General features: G+C 41.2%; 4 protein-coding genes across 4 annotated transcripts; 3 read left to right on the forward strand and 1 right to left on the reverse strand.

The window, feature by feature from the left end:
* Window positions 1-250: 250 nt before the first annotated feature.
* Window positions 251-9,422, reverse strand: rsad1 (radical S-adenosyl methionine domain containing 1). Its single transcript, XM_083897146.1, has 9 exons — window positions 9,141-9,422; window positions 8,498-8,631; window positions 8,202-8,406; window positions 6,906-7,271; window positions 5,724-5,787; window positions 5,489-5,636; window positions 5,144-5,198; window positions 4,908-5,011; window positions 251-3,180 (listed from the first exon to the last, which is right to left on the reverse strand). The coding sequence occupies exons 1-9, from the start codon at window positions 9,294-9,296 to the stop codon at window positions 3,084-3,086; spliced, it is 1,329 nt and encodes a 442-aa protein (XP_083753272.1). The 5' UTR covers window positions 9,297-9,422; the 3' UTR covers window positions 251-3,083.
* A 1,553-nt stretch (window positions 9,423-10,975) lies between these two features.
* On the forward strand, window positions 10,976-12,383 carry LOC310932515 (GTPase IMAP family member 7; the record flags this gene model as incomplete). Its single annotated transcript, XM_083895842.1, has 2 exons — window positions 10,976-10,994; window positions 11,359-12,383. 2 exons carry the CDS (start codon window positions 10,976-10,978, stop codon window positions 12,381-12,383), a joined length of 1,044 nt encoding a protein of 347 aa, XP_083751968.1.
* Window positions 12,384-14,144: 1,761 nt separating this feature from the next.
* btr02 (bloodthirsty-related gene family, member 2) lies at window positions 14,145-16,334 on the forward strand (the record flags this gene model as incomplete). The annotated part of the gene is made up of 6 exons (XM_083896744.1): window positions 14,145-14,414; window positions 14,511-14,588; window positions 14,673-14,921; window positions 15,007-15,154; window positions 15,252-15,278; window positions 15,790-16,334. 6 exons carry the CDS (start codon window positions 14,145-14,147, stop codon window positions 16,332-16,334), a joined length of 1,317 nt encoding a protein of 438 aa, XP_083752870.1.
* Window positions 16,335-16,911: 577 nt separating this feature from the next.
* cldnk (claudin k) lies at window positions 16,912-18,862 on the forward strand. Its single transcript, XM_083896751.1, has 2 exons — window positions 16,912-17,047; window positions 17,918-18,862. The coding sequence occupies exon 2, from the start codon at window positions 18,095-18,097 to the stop codon at window positions 18,740-18,742; it is 648 nt and encodes a 215-aa protein (XP_083752877.1). The 5' UTR covers window positions 16,912-17,047; window positions 17,918-18,094; the 3' UTR covers window positions 18,743-18,862.
* The last annotated feature ends 766 nt before the right edge of the window (window positions 18,863-19,628 follow it).

Raw genomic sequence — 19,628 nt, forward strand, 5'->3', positions numbered from 1 at the left:
ACCAATTGCAGTAGTATGCTGCAATGTCATATCATGTGAAGAGTTATACTCTCTCTATATAGCACATGGCTGGACCTGTGCTTTCATATCTTTTTGTATAGACGCATGTCAACTGTGATATATTATCCTGCAATAAAATGTACTATTTCAGAATGTTTTATTTGTGCTATTTTATTAAATGATTTTAAAACAATTCCATTGAGATTAAGACATTTTTTTTCTTCAGATAACATGACATAAAAAATCCAGCTTCATGACTAGTTTTGAGGAACCTGCTTCATTCTGAGTCGAGACAAGTCGTGCAGCTCATTCTGCGCCACATAATGCAGAATTCACAAAAGCCCTTAAGAGGTGAGGGTTACTCATGAAACAGATGAGACAAAAACAGATTATGGTCATGAGAAGTGATGACGATAAAAAACCTGGCAACTGCCTACGCATGTAGGAGAGAGCGATGACTCCAGCACAAAAAACAAACAAACTGTGAAGGTCTCCGAGCATTGAAAGACTGTTCATATTCCTGAACGCCCACAGCGCTGTGAATGGCTTCAAAGCGTGAGGTGTGACAATGCCTGCTAATCAGCTCCATGGCATTTTGAGGAAACAAGTAATTATTGTATCAAGAGGGTGGGTGGGCGAGATGAGATAGAGAGGCATAATGAGGTCAGGGAAATGGAGAGACAACTGATTAGTGAGCTCGGATCTCACTGTGCCACTTCCTTTGCTGACGTATACGAGTTTCCTGACCCCGTCCATAATATATCACATATAAACTTTATATTACTAGACATTTTGTCATTACAACAACTAGTCTTACAAATAATAATTATAACATAATATGACACTACAAGAGTATATGGCATAAAAAGGCTACGTACAAATTCAAAATTAGTAGTAGTAGCTTTGTGACACATGAAGTTAACTACCCCATAGAGAAAATAGGCCTCCAGTCATGCACGCATAACCTAATTTATGCTCCTTTTTCAGACCTTTACTCTTCAGTTATGAGGGCATGTCCTATCTTTCATTCAAAGGGACACTGTGTAGTATTTATGGGTTTATATAACCCAAAATCCACTTTTTTATACATATTATGTGCTTCTGCATTGTCTAGTCCAGGGGTCTGCAACCTTTAGAATAAAAAGAGCCATTTTGTCCCCTCTCCACCTAAATAAAATTAATCTAGAGCCGCAAAACCTATTTGATCTTTAAAATTATGATAAAATCAAATTTTTTAACACATATATACTATATTTAAAGCACTACAGTTTGTGGCAAGTTGATACCCAACCCTCTAAAGTGTATAAAAACGACTTTGAAATTCAATTTTATGTAGTTTATGTCTGAGAAAATCTGCCTGGCCTAAGTACATGGATCTAAAGATGGACAAGACTCCACATGTACACATGTACACATTACTTTATTGGCTTTGGGGGGGGGGGTTTCAATTGGATGTGACGGACAAAATATCAAAAACACTTTTATTTATGCCTTTAAAAGTGTGAAAAACATGAAACATTTCTTCAAAGCTAGATGGAGCCACTACAGAGGGGCTGAAGAGCCACATGAGGCTCTAAAGCTACGGGTTGCAGACCCCTGGTCTAGTCGCTGTATAATAGTTTGTGTTTCATTTTCGTAGTGTTTCAAAAAGTCATGTAAAATAACATGGTCGCGGGCCGCGGTTGCATTGCCACTGTTAGCAGCGAGACGCTATGTTTCTACTGGAGCCTGTAAGGACAAATGCGAGAGAACAAATCAAGCGTCGCTTTACTTGTAGCGGAAGTCCCGCCTCCTCTCTCTCCGATTCGTCAGCTACGGCCGCGGTAGCTCGCCCTCTCCCTCGCCTCACGAACCTCATCAGCTGACACGGAGAAAGACGACGAGGACGACATTTGACCAGCTGAGGATACCGTAGCGCTCAGGGAAGGGAGGGGGTGAGCAGAGGAGCAGTTCTTTGTTGTAAATTTCAGCCTCTCCTCTAGATGTCACTATAAACTACTTACTTCACCTTTAAACCTAGTTTTGGGCTAAACTGTAAGAAATATAAAGGTCAGATGAGCTCTTCAAACTGACACGTATCAATTATTTTCCTACAATTTTCGCCTAAACTGTAATATTTTTTACATCTGATGTTATACATATATCCATCTCCATCTCTTTTCCCACCTAAAATACTTGAATACCAGACCTTTCCATTTTTCCAAACTACTAAACTGGGTTAGTGTGTGTGTATGTGTTGGAGTGTGAATAATAACACCATTTGTGCGATCTTACAATGAGTACACTTGTTATGACGTATTGCGTGCGTGGCATTCTGTTTTACACGTGCTATTTGGTGTCTTTCGTTTCTTTGTAGTAAAAATGTGCTCTATGAGTAAATCTGGCATAGTCCACCTCTCCTTTCTCACCCCAGTTTCATCTTTCACCCCAAATCACTGCGGCAGATGGCTGCCACTTCTCTGAGTCTGGTTCTGTCAGAGATTTCTTCCTGTTAAAAGGCATGGTTTTTTTTTTTCCTCCACTGACGTTTGCTCATGTATGAACTCTTTGTCTCTGTAATTTTATATAGTCTCGGCCTTACTATGTAAAGTCCCTTGAGATAATGTATGATAATAATATTTTAAAGACTTGCTCCTTTCCAAACCCCAGTAATTAATATCACATTACATCCATTATGTCATTATGAATCCATATAGATATAGAAAAACTCATTTTCTCAGAGAGTGCAGAGGCACAGATGACTTGTGACGTGTGCTGGCTTCACATGTAAGTATCGTAAATGATGATTAAGTGATAAAAGGTTTACTAAATACTGTTTGCGAGGGTTTTTCTTAGCAAATATAATCTGTGGGGGATGTGAACCATGGGCGTAATTGGTGAGCAGCGAGTGAGTAATTGAATGAATGCTTTTTTCAGTCGCAGTTGTCATAAAGTTGGGTTTTGGTGGTTTTTAAGAAGCAAATACTCAATAATTTCAAAAGAAAAATGTAAAATTAAATATTAAAATAAATATTGTAACATTAAATGTATGATATGTTAATATTACAGTCACTGCTGGCTGGAGGTCCTCTGTGTTTGTCTCATCATAGCTTTTGGAGAGTCTGTTTTTCCAGCTCCACCAGTAGAGCTGGCAGTATGCTGTCCAGTAAGGCCAGGCCATCCCAGGAGCTGCGCAGACCTCTGAGGGGGGAAAAAGAGATAAAAACAATGAAACACAAACATGATTGAAAGGAAAAAAAAAAAGAGAAGTTATGTTAATGATACACTGATTTTTCCAAACAAAAACTCCTCTCACTCCCAGTGGCGGATCTAGAAAATTCTACATGGGTCGGCAAAGCGGGGGCAAGGGGCAAGGGGCAAGAGGTGTTGGCAGGGTGGCATGGGATGGATTTAACATAACAAACATCACAATACTTTAAAACAAATTACTGTTTTATCATGAACAACAGGAACAAGCTCAGTGCATCTCATAAAAAGTAAAAGTATTAATATCAAAATTGAAATCTAAAATAAAAAGTGCAATAACCAAAAATATTAAAAAACAAACTTAAAAGGCTGAGGACCCTCTTCCTCCCTGTCACTCCCTGCCTCTGTCCCACATCCTCTTCTCCTTCGCTTATTTGTTGCTTATTTGTCCCTCCTTCTCTTTCTGTTCTGCACTTTTCTTACAAAAACCCTTTCAATGGCCACACTTTCTGCTCTCTTTTTCATTGTGAGAAGCTCTGGTTATCCTTGTATCACTACACTGTAGGGCCTGTAGCTAATAACAAATCTAAAATCAGAAGATATTTATTACACACAACAGTTATGTTTAGACTACTTAATATAGTGTACAGTGATGTAATGTCTACTATTGTATTTGTTATTTTCCCAGTTAGAAAAGTAAAGGATGTCACCTGGTTTAACTCATTGCTGTGATAGGTGACAGTAAGTGGTTTTATAGCAGGTCTACTGCTTAGCTAATCAAATCAATATGATCCATTGAGCTAAAACTGTGTGTGGGCGTTACGTCACTGTGTTGTGACGTAACGCCCGCGAAACGGCGACCCTGTGTAAACGTTATGGATTAAAACATGACTGGTTTTAATATATTTTATGCAGCTGTTGTTGTCCTTACTAAAATCAAGCTGACTTCACCTTCAGATGGTCGGGGGGCCGCGCAGTCGCTCCTCTCTGTGCCGGGATGCAGAGCCACCGCAGCAGACTCGCTGTGTTTGAGCCAGACTGTGAACAGCACACTGCACGTTTGATGCAGGGCCGTAGCTAAGTGAGTCAGGGGCCTAAGATTATATTTACAATTATTGACTTTTGGTCAATTTATTGTTTGTTTCACTACTTTGAAAAGCTTGTAGACATAGTCGCAGATGTTTTTACAAGTAAAGTTTTAAAAACACAAAAGTTAGGGGGGCAGCTGCCCCCCGTAGCTCTGCCCCTGCGTCACTCCATGTGAAAATGTATTCATTTATATCTGTAATATCACAAGATTATTATATTATAATATATTTGGATAGTGCACTCACTGGCCACTTTATTAGGGACACCTGTTCATCTGCTTGATAACACAGATATTGAATTAGCCAATTAAATGGCAGCAAGTAAATGCAGTTAAGAAAGACGACATGATCAAGAAGTTCAAACTAGGGCTGAACGATTCTGAATAAATATCTTATTATTGCGATCATTTTGAAAGGAAATGCAATTGCGATATAAATTGCGATATCAGAGTGAATGGTAATTTTTACATCATTATTCGCATTTTCATTGAAAAAAACATATGTATAAGAATTAATGTGTGATATTTGTGCAGCTCTGTGAGAAACAAAGATGTTCTCTTCAGTCTGTAGAATAAGTTCCCTGTGTACATAATAAAGTGACTGGTGAGTGTGCGTAACAATCAGAAGTGTCACCTGTCATCGAGAACCAGCCGTCCATTACTCAGCAGCTCTCGGACGTCGGCTGAAGTGCCAAAGATGTCATGGAGGCCGAGCTGAGGGCTGAACAACTCCCAATGCTGTGACAACACCAGAAAAGGACAAAACATCATCAGTTACTCACAAATCAACTCTAAACACGGAACATCACTGAGAATGTGTCGAACAGAATGTTTTCTATTCTGTTGGCTTTCGAGTGTTGCGAGCTTCACCTTGTGATTAATGCCCTCGGTCAATCTCATTCCCATCACCAACGCCTCCTCCAAACTGCCAAACAACACAGTTTTTTCAGTGACTAAACTCTGATAATGACAAGGACAGGACAGACTGGGGGAAAGTGGACGTGTCTGATAAGATTGTTTGACAGAAGGACAGAAGGTCTGAAAGAACACGCATATTTATAGCAGCCTCTGACACTATGTTTGTCACAGTGTGTTAAATGACCGAGTAAACTGGCTGGAATATTCCACATAAGCAGGACAATTCTGGAGTCTTGTGCGTTACAGCTCAATACACTCATTATCGCAGCACTGCTGCCTGTAGGTGCAACAGCTCACAGTTCAAGGCGGCTGAGCCGAATCCTCCTCCGCGTGCCATGTCCCTTCTGCTGGACTTCACGCATCCATACGTCAGGCTCCAGAGTCTGGGTCCGCGCTTCGCGAACGACACCTCCCTCCGCAAAAGGGACAAAGCGCCCGTGTGCACCTGTTACACAACGTAAACGTTTCATAAACCAGTAAAACATTAACCAATCTCTAATCTATTTATCTATAAATAACTGATAAATATCACCTGGGCCGACACCGATGTACTGTCTGCCTTTCCAGTAGCTCAGATTGTGATGACTCACTGCATTCTGCACGACAGGGTTAAGAGTTAATGTGTTGTGATTATTCCAGGGATAACTGCAGCGCTAAAAGGAACAGATGTTTGCCGCATGAATGACGTAAAAACACTGAAATCTACTCATTGAATACAAAATACAAATTGTGTAACAATAACCAAGTCTATTATTATTAACCCTTCGAACACAGAGCATTTAGGCTGCCTTTTCCCATTACTATGTTAAAATGTATATACAAATACAATGTGCGATTACTGTATATCCCTTTTTTCAGCACAACCTAGGCAATCTGCTTTTTTAAAATTATTATTTTCACCAACTATATCAGTCCTTCTCAAATAGTGGGTGCAGGCACACCTGGGAGGGGGCGGCACGTGTGACCCCGGGTAACATGCTGTTTTTGCCGTACTAGAATAAAGTGTAATTGCACATCCACATCCACAAATCGATGCACTTTAAATATTTTCTGTTACAGACTAAAAAACGTTAATAAAGTTATTATTTGTTGTAAGTTGATCTATATTGTGTTTTCTTTAATATTAATAAGCATACAATGTTATGCAGAGGTGTACTTATAACAAGCGAAATGTTTTCTTCATCCTAAGGGGGGGCATAACAGAAAATAATTGAGAAGCACTGAACTATATAAACACACCTGAGCAAAAAGTGCTCCTAATTTGGAAATACATCAAAGTTCAAAGTCCACTTGGCTCATTTTTATGAACAAAAAGAAAAGAAAAACTGTCTATTTTGTGACTTCTACACAATTATCACTACTCCCATTTAAAAAATAAAACATGTGACCTAAAATGAATCATAACTTTGACTCAACAAGACATAAGGAGACGAAAGAAACACATTTCGGAAAGACTGAAGATGTGATCTACAGACACACACCCCCAGGATGTCCATTTAAGGAGTTGTGTATGCCGTATTCCCACAGCTACATATTAAGTGTCTACATTAAATCATTAAGTCATGAGCCACTGCTCTACTGCTCAGGACTACATGTGCTGCAATCACTGTCACTACGTTTCAGACCCGTGCTTCATTTTGATTCACTTCAAGTACCCAAAATTACTCCTATGACTACATTTGAAATCAGGAGACTTATTTAGGTGAGAACTTACGTTCCTTGCGAAGTTGGACACTTCATACTGCACAAAGCCGCTCTGGTGGAACGCCCTCCTTGCACTCTGGTACATCTCTGCCGTCACATCATCGGCCGGCACGGTGACTTCCCCTCGCTGCACCTGTTTGAACAGCTGCGTGCCTCGCTCCAGAGTCAGCTGGTACAGGGATACATGGTCGTCGCACACCTTCAGCACCTCGGACAACTCCTTCTCCCAGGATTCAACGCTCTGTCCGGGTCGCCCAAATATGACGTCGACCGACACCCTCCCCGGGCACAACCTCTGAGCCTCTTCAATGGTTTGCAGAGCCTGAAGAGAGCTGTGGTCTCGCCCCAGAACTCTCAGGTCATCATCCTGCAAAGACTGAAGGATGGAAAAAGGGAAGAATGTGACGTAACTGCTCAGTATTTAATAACTACACTCTTTATTAGACACACAGGATCCCCCTAATAAAGATGCAGGAGAACTTTATTTTGTGAGATAAATTCTTTTAAACTTGAGCTACTTTAACAGATTTGACAATGAAAACAAAACCCTGCTATACTGAGACACACAGAGACAGTCACAGGAAGCTGATGGGATTAATCAGCATTGTGTGAACTCATTAGTATATATTTAAAGGTCACACACTACATCTTTAACGAATATGTTAAAACTAGCAATGATTTTAGTCATCATTACCTCTCGTATAAATAGGTTTTGGCTTCGGTAAGGTGCTATAATAACAACAACAGGCAATTTCCTGTCTTGAATATTGTTATATTGTGAATTACTTGTAAGAATTAAACAAAAGCACATTTAAAGTCACATAAAACACCTTTCTCTTTGCTTCCGATGTTGGGTTTGAACCTGAGCAGATTGAACAGAGTTTGACTACATGCTGCTATGAAATTGGCTGATAAGATTACCACACGGTTGGTGTCGTGGTTAGCACTCTTGCTTAAGAACCAGGTTTGTGACCCGATCGGAAACAAGGGTCTTTCTGCATGGAGTTCTCCCTCGTGTGTGCGTGGGTTTCCTCTCACAGTCCAAAGACTTGCAGATTTGGGGATTAGGCAAATTGGATACTCTAAATTGACCATATGTGAGAGAGGATGGTTCTTTGTCTTTATGTGTCCATGTGATGGACTGTTGACCTGTCCCAGGTGTACCCGCCTTTCACCCTATGTCAGCTAGGATTTGCTGACATAGTGACCCCCGTGACCCTCATGTGGAGGATAAAGCAGCAGAAGATGCGGTTGAACAGGTGTACCTAATAAAGTGGCTGTGTCTGGTGCGTGTCTGTCTATTCACCTGGACCCCGATGGAAAACCGGTTCACCCCAGCACGGCAGTAATCCTCTAACTTTGACAGTCCCTCAGGAGTAGGGTTGACCTCCAGCGTGACCTCTGCCCCATCTGAGAGGCCCACCTGCCTGGAAACGGTTTCGAGGATCGCGCCAATGGTTGACGGTTTGGCCAAACTCGGAGTTCCACCACCGAAAAACACAGAGGTGATGCTGCAAATCAAAAGAAAAAAAGGGGATGTTTTTAGATGCTGTGATGTATGTCGGACGATTGAATGTGACGCTTCACCAGACATCGACATACCGTGACACCTGACTGAGCTGCAGCAAATGCACGGCCTCCCGCTGCAGGCACTCAGTCATGGTGTGGTGGTTGTTCTCTCTGGGTATGTACTTGTTAAAGTTGCAGTAGGAACACCTCTTGAGACAGTACGGCCACTGTAAACATGGAGAAGAGGAATGATGAAACACTCTGGCAACCTTTCCACACATGACATTGCAAAATCACAATACACAATTTATCAATCATTATTTGTAAATAGAAAATAAGATTAGGGTTGAACAATTAATGGCTAGAAATCACAATGACGCCTCCTGCATTGCAATATTTTTAAAGCCAACATCTGTGCGACAATATCGTTTTAGATCTATGTACATCTTACTCTACTGAAGAAATCATGTGTGTGTGTGTGTGTGTGTTTTCACCAACCAGGCTGCCTAATTTGACTGCAGCACTTGCACTTCGCCAGTAGAGGTCACTCTATCTGAAGCTTTGCGTAAAATAAACCCATTTACGAAACAACTGGGCTCTCGTGGTTCAGTCAGTGCGTCACAAAAGCGTCATGTGCTCGTCACTAATTGTATATTAACACTGGAAACCATACGTGTGTGTGTATCGCTACAATATTAACGTCTCATTAAGTAAAGTGGAGTAGAAAGCAGCTCACGTGAACATAGAGAGACGCCTGCTTTGTGAGCAGTGAAGACTTTGTTCTTTCACACTCTTCTTCTTCTTCTTCCATTATTTCTCCGCCCGACGACGAGAAGCGCAGACCAGGGCCGAGGACACGTCTGCCCACAACAAGACACGTGCGCCTGATCATTGTGGAGACACTTTACTCGTTTATTTCTGTGTCCATTCATCCACTTGTCCTTCACTCCCGTGTGACCTTGACAGGAGTTTTGCACGCGCCTGGCTCCATGACAACAGAGAAGTCTGTCCACGTGACCTCAGCCACTCGGCTTCTGCAAATAGGAAACACGTGCACGTGGTTTCCTTTCTGTGTGTTACATGGTTTGGCCACACGGAGGCGCTGTTTTACTAAGTGTACGAGTCAATGGGGATAATGGACATCATTGTGGACAGATCAAATTAGGGCTGAATAAATGAATTAATCGAGATTTTATCTGCAATTTTCAAATCGCAGGAGACAAAATGTGCAAATTGTCTTATCCTATACACATCTTTTTCTACAGACAGCAAAGAACATCTTTGTTTCGCACAGATATGTGCAAATATATCACGCAGTAATCATTTCAAATATGGTGTATGAATCTGATATCACAAATAATGTCGCAATCGCAATTCAATATTTATTCAAAATCGTTCCGCTCTTCATCAAATTCAACAGTTTGCACTGTAATGTTATTATTCTGAGAAGTAATCAGTCTAATTGTTCTAAAAGGAGCAAATCAATCCAGGCTAATTCATATATGAATGAATAAAAGACTAATAGGGAATTTAAACCTCTTATGGTCATAATTATATTAAGGCAACCTGGTTTTATTTTGATTTTATGGTTGCAATGAGTGAGTGCTTCTGCCCCTTTTTTTGAGATTACTTCAACTTAGTACTTATTACTTTAATATCTGGCTTATCATATCTGTTATTCAATATTTATATTTGCTGCAGCTTGGCACTAATAGTATGTGTATTAGATGTTCCATCAAATGTATTTAATGTTTAAAAACGTCTCATGTAAACATCACAGAACAGCAATTTATTGACACATTGCACTCTTTACACAGGAAAAAAGCCATGAAAATATCCGCGCAACAAAAGAAACACATGAAAACTCCTATTCTTAGTTTTAAATAATTTCTTTTAAAGTAAATAGCCTATTTGTCCCAATGGGCACCCAATGTTAGTCTCACTTTCATCCACCTTCATTAAGTTACAAAGTGCAGCTACACGTGTTTTTTTCCTGTGTAGTTTGTGTTACCCGTGTCAGCCATGGATATGTGGATAGTTCATAATTACCTTCATAAATGAGTCTGCATCAAATATCAGCAGGTCTCCTTTGTAAACAGTGGTATTTGCTGTTGCAATGATTACACATGAAGCCCAGAGTCTAATTTTAGAGTGTAATTTGTTCTGCATTCACACAGGATCAAACTAATTTAATGAGCTATTGATTTCTTCCCCCGAACCCAGTGAAAACATGGTCTGGTGGACTGACAATGAAATAACCTTGTGCATGCAAGGATCACCTTTCAAATTAGATTAATTTTAACACTGATAACACACACATATACATGTGTGAGTGTGTGTCACACCACAACAGTATTGCAATTGAATGTGACCGTTTCTGACCCTGAGGACATTTTCCACTTTATATTAAATCTGCTGCCCAGTTACCTCATCAACAGGGAGAGAGACACACACAGAGAGAGAGAGAGTGAGAGAGAGAGATGAAAATCAGACGCACTTTCACAATATAACAGTTACAGTGATGAGTTGAGACACTCAAAATTAAAAGTGTGTGTGCCATAAATTTGACAAATGGATAAAAGGAAGAAAGGTAAGCTATTTTGTATTCATTAATTATGTATAGATATGATAAACAAACACTGAGTGGAAATGACTGTAAATGAAGCTGTAAGATTACAAAGGTTAGTCGTACGATATTAACTCTCATAATATATTATATATTATCCATGGCATTTTGCAGCGTTTCTACCACTTCTGGTTTAGTCGCATTTCGTCAGTGTGAGAATTGACTTTTTCATAGCTAACCATGATTTCTATTTCGACTTCATCTACTGACAATAGGTCAATAGATAGGTCAGTATGTCAAACCTCAAATAAAATATCTTAAATGGGGGTTGTTTTCCAGATAGTGAATCACACTTAATTCAGTTCTCTTCTGAAATTCTCAATCATAGGATCAACTGAACTGAGGCTTATAGTGGTTGGTAGCAGTGGACCTTCTCAGTTCCATCTAACCAATGCCATACTTGGGAAAGAGGTATTTTCTAAGGATATCACCATCATTTCTGGCAGCATGAAGAATTCTGGAGAGCTGGCTGGTAGACGAGTGGCCGTGGTTAATGGACCAAACATCTATGACAAGGATATTTCTCAAGCAAAGAGAGAGATGGAGCTGAGGAGGTCTAAGTGTTTGTGTATCCCTGGTCCCCATGCTTTTCTTGTTGTCTTTGACGTAGAGAATATTTCACCGAATGATATAAAAACTCCCAGACTGATGAAGGAACGCTTTGGGTGTCACTGTCTGAGGCACTGCATGGTCCTCCTGGCTTCTGAAGGACATCTGGAGGAAGCTGTGTTGGAAGACAAGGTGCTGAAGACCAACTGGCACCTGAAAGAACTTATCCAAAAGTATGGAGGACGCTTTCACACTTTCAGCAAGAATTGGAGAGATCGCAGGCGGGACCAAGCACTCCTGCAGAAGATAGAGTGGATGGTGGCCTCGTTGGGAGGGGGTTGCTTCTCAAGCAGAACCTTCCAGATGGCAGAGGACTATGTGATGAAGGAGGAGAAGAAGCTCAGAAAGCAGAGGGCGGCAGAGATAGAGAAGGCATGGAATGAGATGGAGAAGCAGTGCATAGCAGAGGAGTTGTATCATCAGAAAGATGCCTACACAACCAGTGTTGGTGTTGAGATAAGAGCTAAGGCAGAGATGGACAATGAGTGGCTGAGAACCTCTTTGGCCAGAGGACTGGGGACAGGTTTTGCTGTAGGAGCTTTTCTGGGAGCGTTGGTTGGGTCTATAGAGGGTCCAGGAGGAATGGTTCTTTATGGGATCATAGGTGGTGCAGTTGGCGGATCAGCAGGGGGAACGGCCCAGGTGGCTATAAAGCACATGGAAGACAGAGTGGCTCCACCTGCCCGACTCAACTTCAACTCAATCTTTATCAACCGCTTCTTCACAGCTCCTCGACCACGATGATGAGACACTGACTTCTTATCTGTTTTTCAAAAACATAGTAATCTTGCTATCTCATTGTTGATTATGTAGTTTCAGAAGACAAAGTAATGATCAATTCCTAAATATGATTACCATGCATACTTCTTTGGATTGTATCTTTTATCGATAGTCAAAAACAATCAATCTGAATAAATTAATGTATTATTAATTAATCATATGGTCATGATTATTGACAGCAGTTTTGTTGTTTGTTACGTAACCATATAGCTTTTTTTTTTCCATCCCCCAACATTTCCTGGAGTCTTGCTGGTAGTTAAAGTGTAGCTCAGATAACATTCAGGGTGGAGTCAAAACTGGGAGTGCTATTGTTTGAGACTCAGCCCCGTCCTCGACAACTCACACACACACACACACACACCTTAGTGCACCTGTTAACCATTGCATTCCTTATGTTACCTTGAAACTGTGAACCGAAGCAACAGAGACCGACTGCAGTGACGCCTGGATAAGAACAACTGGTGTCGGTAAGAACACACTTGGCTCTTTCAACTTTTCTTTGTTGTTTTCTGTGTCAGTTTTGGGAAACGTTCCTCTGAATCAAAGACACATGTTACCTAATCTGAGGTTGTTTCCAATGCTTTCCAAAACCCAGGAATCACACATGTCATGTCGAACAACTTCAAGAATTCAGTAATGATCATTTGTTGTGATGTTGAGTGAGGTAACTAACCATTTCTTTGCCACCTGTTTGACAACATACTTGTCATTTCATCTTTCACAAAGCTGCTTCCATTCTCATGATCACAAAGAAAATTGGTTTCATTCTAATGTTTGTGGTAGAACACAATTGAAGGCCTGGACTTCACTGTGGGGAGCTTTAGACATAGCGTGAACTCAAGATAAGTAAAAAAAAAAAAAAGAAGCATGCTCTTTGTTCATCACTTTAAATATGAGAGGAATGTTGTGTTCAAGTACATGACGTCTATTCTTCACATGAAGCCTGTCTGAGTGCTCAGCCTGAGGGCAGAAAGTGTACTCAGTGAGGGAGATAAATACATCAAGAAGTGTACCTAAAGAGAACTTTGTCTTTACATTCAATTAAAATTGATATTTTCAGTTAAGTTATACCTGTACTATATTGAACTTTGCACCCTGGATGATATATAACATTGGCTTAATACTTTATAACATTACACGTTTCATTAAATAACACAATAACCTAAAAAAAAAAAAAACATAACTGGGGCCCTCTGATTCTTTATAAAAAAAAATATGTAATGTTTTAGATATCTATAAATAGTTTGACTTTTCCAACATTTAAATTCTAACCTGTTGAATTTGAGTAGCAGAATGTTGTGTTTCTTCATCCCTCAACCCCTCAGATTTTTGTTGTGGGAACCGCTAGTCATAAAATATATAGTCTTTGTGGTAAGGGTTAGGGAACACATATTCACCATTAACTAGGTGCTTACTAACATGCATATAAGTAGCATACAAGCCCTTTATTAGTAAATATTAAGCATGTATTAACCCCTTATGAATCTTAATTCATGTTGTAATAGAGGTAGAATAAGGTTATGTAGAATAATGTGTTAGTACGTGCTTAATGATTACTAATAAAGGGCTAGCATGCTACGTTAGTAAGCACTGAGTTAATGGTGAATTTGTGATCCCTAATCTAAAGTGTTACCGTCTTGGTCTTCAAATGATTCCCATGAGCAGTTCTAAGGACAAACCCCCAACCCTTTGTTGACATTGCCATAATGTTGTCATTTTCAGAGAATGGCCTCCACCATCAGCCTCCTCCACGAGAAGCACTTTTTGTGCTCTTTGTGCAAAGACATCTTCACCAGCCCAGTTACCATACCATGTGGACACAGCTTCTGCTTGTCCTGCCTCGGCCACTACTGGACACGACACCTGTCCAAATATTGTCCCCACTGTAAGAGAATCTTCAGTGACAGGCCCGACCTCAGTGTCAACCGCATTCTGGCAGACATCTCGGACAAATACAAGCAAAATCGCCCACAGAAGCCACCCGATGAAGAAAAGGTACTAACCTAATCATATAATCAGAGAAGGTATCATGTAATAATGAATAACTGCAGTATACTTGTGTATGCTTGTGTCATTGCTGCACACATTCAGGTTATAGATGTGGAGCAAATGATTCAAGAAAGGCTGCAGAAGATAGAAAGGTTGAAGTATTCTCTCGAGCTTCAGAAGGTGTGTTGAAAAACCCCTTGAAAAACAAATACTATCTATATTTAAAATGTATGATTTTAAAAGATGATGATCATGTCCAATCAGAGCTCTTACCTCAGAGAGGTGCGAGACAGCCAGAAGGTGTTCTCTGCCCTGGTGAACGCCATGGAGAAGAGTCACAAAGCAGTTGTTGCTGCAATCGAGGAGCGACAGATAGAGGAGGAGAAGAGAGTAGAAACACTGGTGAAAGAGCTGGAACAGGAAGTCCAGGAGCTGAGGAAGGAGACCGCTGAGTCTGACCATCAGGTTCCTGAAAATGCTGATCAGAGTGACGATACAAAGCAGGTCCCGCTGGTACGCACCTTCATTTACAACAGATGACACAGCTATCATGCTGCAGTGCTAACTTCACTGAAAAATCTTCTCTATGCCATCGCAGAGCACCGGATCCACTTTTTCCATCTCTGACATGAAGGACTGGTCTAAGGTTATCATAGAAACTGACCCCTGTATTGGTGTCACAAGACGAGCCTTGTCAGACATGATGGATATGATTAAACTAGAAGTCAACAGGCTCTCCAAATCTGGTGAGTAATATAAAAATATTTTATTTTATTATCTATCTAATCACATAACTAAATATATAAGTGACATGTCTTTTTCCCAATTGCCCCTCCTCCACAGAGCTTAAGAGAACAGAGAAATATACAGGTAAGACTTTGTCTGCACAAAAATTACAGATCATTTAGGAGATTTTTTTTGGAGGAGAACAGAAAAGGTTCTAAAATGTTTCAATACCGAAATAAAGAAGGAATTGCATAACTATAAATGAAAGATGCACAGTTGTGATTAGGTCATGAACACGGGCAATTCAAAAGACTGGGCGTCTAAGGAAAAGGAACCTGGGGCAGCCAAACTGAAACTGAGCCAAAGTCAAGTGGTGACACTGGGTCTAGTTAGGGGGTCTTCAACCATGATGCTATGCAGTAGTCATACTGTTTAAGCGGTTATTCCTAAAATTGTCTTTGTGGACTAATGTAATCTGTAACCTGCTATTTGTGGGCCCAAACCACATTAATTGCCTTTGCCATATTAAAGGATGACAATGTCTTGCTTTATTTAGTTGCTGGATTTTGAAATAGATGAAGAGTGTTGCAACACATATTGATGCAGCTTGTATCTGTGTTGTCCTTAAATATTTCGTCTCTCTGTCTCTTACCAGTGGATGTCAATCTGAGTGCGAAGACGGCTCACCCCTTCCTGTCTGTCTCAGATGACAGAAAACAGGTGAGACACACAGACAAGCATCAAGAGGTACCAGACAACCCCAAGCGGTTTGACCGGGTGGCAAACGTGCTGGCCAAAGAAAGCCTTCAAAGTGGGCGGTGCTACTGGGAGGTGGAGGTCGGGGAGAAGGTTGAGTGGAACTTGGGTGTTGTGAGGCAGTCCATAAACAGGAAGGGCAAGTTCACCGTCTGCCCGGCAAATGGCTTCTGGACTTTAAGCCTAAGGGCTGGAGGCCAGTACATCGCCAACACGTCCCCTGTCACCACAGTGGCTCTGGAGCAGAAACCAAAGAAGGTGGGAGTGTTTCTGGACCACACAGAGGGCCGTGTGTCCTTCTACTGCGCAGAATCTGGTGTCCATATTTACACATTCACGGATACCTTCACTGACAAGCTTCATCCATTCTTCAGTCCAGGTCGCCTACATGGTGGTAAAAATGCTGCTCCCCTTATCATCTCTTCCAGTTTTTGTAGTATCTGAACATCAAACACAGAAGACAATTTATTAAACCCCCAGTGCAATATCTATTCTGTTTGATAAAAAATATTTATTAATTTATACAATGAACCACATTTACACTGAACAGTGAACAAGATGTTGTATGATGGCCAACTCCCTACACTCAAAAACTTCAATAAAACCCATAAACAGATTGAAAAGAAAAGAATAAAAGAGAAGACTCTCATAAATGAACAAGTGAGTGCAAGCTGAAAAAAAGAGAGAAGAAAATGGGTTGCTGAGTTGGATGGATGTAAGGGGGTGCAGGGCTGGGACAGAGGTTGAAGAGGAGCAGGGAGGGAGGGCACAGAGAAACAGCAGGACATTGTGCTCGTACACCAGGCACTGGGAGACACACTCAAACACGTCCATGCATTCACACAACAACACTGCCGTGCACACAAGCGCATGCTTCTGCCCACTGCCACACAGACTTGCGCTGGCATCTCGGAGGGCAGCCCCATCTCCAGTCCAGTCCTGGGTGTCGAAACGGATCGACCCCCTTTACTGTAGTTCAGCTACGCTCAGAGACTGAGTCGTCCTTCCTTTCCAGTCTTCCCGTGGACTAAAACTGCAATCTCAGGGACACCATTCACAACTTCAAGCATCTACAACTGATCAACACAAACAAAGGACCAGTGACGATATCCTGTGAACCAAGGGGACCAGAGAGAGGCCACTGTATTTCATCTGAGGTAAATATTTCCAACAATATCCTCTGTTAGTTACATTTTTTTTTATATGTTTGAGTTCTAAAAAGTATGTGTGGTGCCTTTTATTACAATATTCACAGCAAGTGTTGTATTTCTGTGAAATTATCCTGTTTTTACATTGCTCTGTCATTATTGCATTATTCCCTGAAGAGTATTTTACTCAAAATAGGCTTGGCCATTTGTTGAACCACTGATAAGGCAAAGATTTTCTAAAGCAAATGTCTGATGGCCTTCAGGAACCACTGAAGGATTTAGAGAAATATTCATTATCATGAATGTATGCACAATGCTTTGCAACAGTGGGAGAATGTGGGCAAATCAGAATGTTCATTTTTATACAAAACATATATCATCTGCCCTATTTTACATTATAATACATTATAATAAAATCATCAATTATTAATATGGACACCTAAGATGTCCATTTGTCAACCAGAAGCACTTTGTTTGAGATGATCTTGTACGAGTAGGTCTTGATTCACAGAATTGGTCAAATGTGGAGACTGAGAGCTGTGATAAAGAGATGATACAGGTCGTCCTGGCCCACTCTACGAGCTTTCATGAAAGCTGCTTGTGTTCGAAGTCTCCTCATGTTTTCCTGAGATAATCCACTCACCCAACAAGGCGTAGCTGGACACCCACAGCTGTGTCAAAGACGGCTATTCTCTGTGGTTCTTAGTGGAATCCACTGAACATGGGCCTCGCAGCCTGTCTCCAAATATTTATGATAACTATATGCCCCATTAGTCTGTTCATACGTAGCTAATGTGATGCAGTAAATCAGTGAAATGTGTTCTAGCCATTTTCATCATGCTGAATAAAAACTGATTTAAAGTGTTTTCTGTATTTTAGGACACCTGACCTGACGCAAGCTGAACTCATCAACACCATCGCACCCAGACTGAGGATCCAGTTGTGGACGTTTTGCAGTACTGTAGACTGTCACATTCCTTTACGGGACTATAAGTGGGCCCTCTGCAACAGACAAATATAAAACCAAGACAAATCCATCCCGATTCAAACAACACCATGGCAACCACCGGTATGCAGTTGCTGGGCCTAATCCTGTCCCTAATGGGCTGGGTGGGTGGGGGAGTAGTCTGTGCCCTCCCCCTGTGGAGGGTCACTGCCTTCATCGGTAACAACATAGTGACGGCTCAGATCATTTGGGAAGGCCTATGGATGAATTGCATTGTGCAGAGCACAGGTCAGATCCAGTGTAAAGTGTACGACAGCTTACTGGCTCTGCCCAGTGACATGCAGGCTGCCCGGGGCCTCACCGTCTTCTCCGTCCTGCTCTGTGGTGTGGCTCTGTCTATGGGGGTTGTGGGAGTCAAGTGCACCAAGTGCATCGGCGTAAACAGCCTCAAAGCCCGCGTTGCTCGCATCTCTGGAGCCCTTTTCGCTATCGCGGGGTTCCTCTACCTTGTGCCTGTCTGCTGGACTGCTCACTCCATCATCAAGGATTTCTATGACCCACACGTTGCAGCGCCACACAAGCGTGAGCTTGGTCCTGCCCTTTACATCGGCTGGGGGGCTTCAGCTTTGCTCCTTATTGGAGGGTCTCTGCTCTACACTGGGTCAAGTCCCCCCGGCCTCCCAGGCTCTCCCACTTTTAGCAGTGGAGAAAGTAGTCCTCGCAGGGCACCTGCCTCACAGGTCAAAGGTTACGTCTAATTCCTCCAAAACACCTGATTGCCTTCAAGTCTGACAAACCTGTTTTCTCTCCCATTCATTTCCCCACCCGTAATGATTTTATATTTAATGTTATTCTTCTATTTTGCTTTTTTCTTTGAAAAGCCACAGGAGGCTGTTTAGGGAAAACCGAACTCATTCTATGATTCCATACCTGATATCCTCAAATAACACGTTTCTCTGTCTGTCAGTGTAAAATACAATAAAGTTTTTGATTGTCCAAATCTTCTAGTGAAAGAATGTGCGTCCACATTTTTACAGTTACGTACATAAATGCCATTAAACACTCTCGCGACCAAATGAGAGGAGATGTAAAAAGGCCAATAATTGTTTGTCTCGTTTATGTAAATGCAACTATGTGTTCAGCTGAGAAGAACAATAGAACAATAGGAGTGTGTGTACATTTGCTTGTGGCGCCATATTATGAGTGTGTGAGGTCCACTATTTTCCATCTCCTATCCCTCTCTCAGCGTCCATGCACTTGGCACAGTATATACAGTGTGTTATATAGCTTCTTTTATAATATTAAAATCTTAGTATTCCCTGTCTCATAATAATAAAGACCCAGCACCATTTCAAAACCAGCTCACACCATAAGATAAGAAATCACTGGAGGGTAAAGGCTACACGATCGTCATACATATTATCACATGATATTAAAACAGCTCCATTTGTATGTGTCCTGTGCTGTGTGTGCACATGCCTGTCTGAGAGTATCAGTGTTAATGTGGGATGTTACAAAGACAAAGTGGAAAATCTTTATTCATGAGGCATTTTTCAAATCCTTCAGATTTTTACCCCCAATTAGTCTAAAGTAAATGATCATCCTCTGTAAAAATGAAACACAATTTCATAAAACGTTTGCTTT

Source organism: Microchirus variegatus (genome assembly GCF_963457635.1).
Source record: "Microchirus variegatus genome assembly, chromosome: 10".
Lineage (NCBI taxonomy): Eukaryota > Metazoa > Chordata > Actinopteri > Pleuronectiformes > Soleidae > Microchirus > Microchirus variegatus.

Excerpts from the sequence above, each read along its gene's own strand:
- cldnk (XM_083896751.1), top strand. The coding sequence starts at position 18,095 with ATGGCAACCACCGGTATGCAGTTGCTGGGCCTAATCCTGTCCCTAATG.
- rsad1 (XM_083897146.1), bottom strand. The coding sequence starts at position 9,296 with ATGATCAGGCGCACGTGTCTTGTTGTGGGCAGACGTGTCCTCGGCCCT. Across the intron at positions 8,407-8,497 it reads CAGCTCAGTCAGGTGTCACG|CATCACCTCTGTGTTTTTCG; the intron begins GTATGTCGATGT and ends TTTGATTTGCAG. Across the intron at positions 5,788-6,905 it reads TGTCCAACTTCGCAAGGAAC|AATGCAGTGAGTCATCACAA; the intron begins GTAAGTTCTCAC and ends CCTGTCGTGCAG.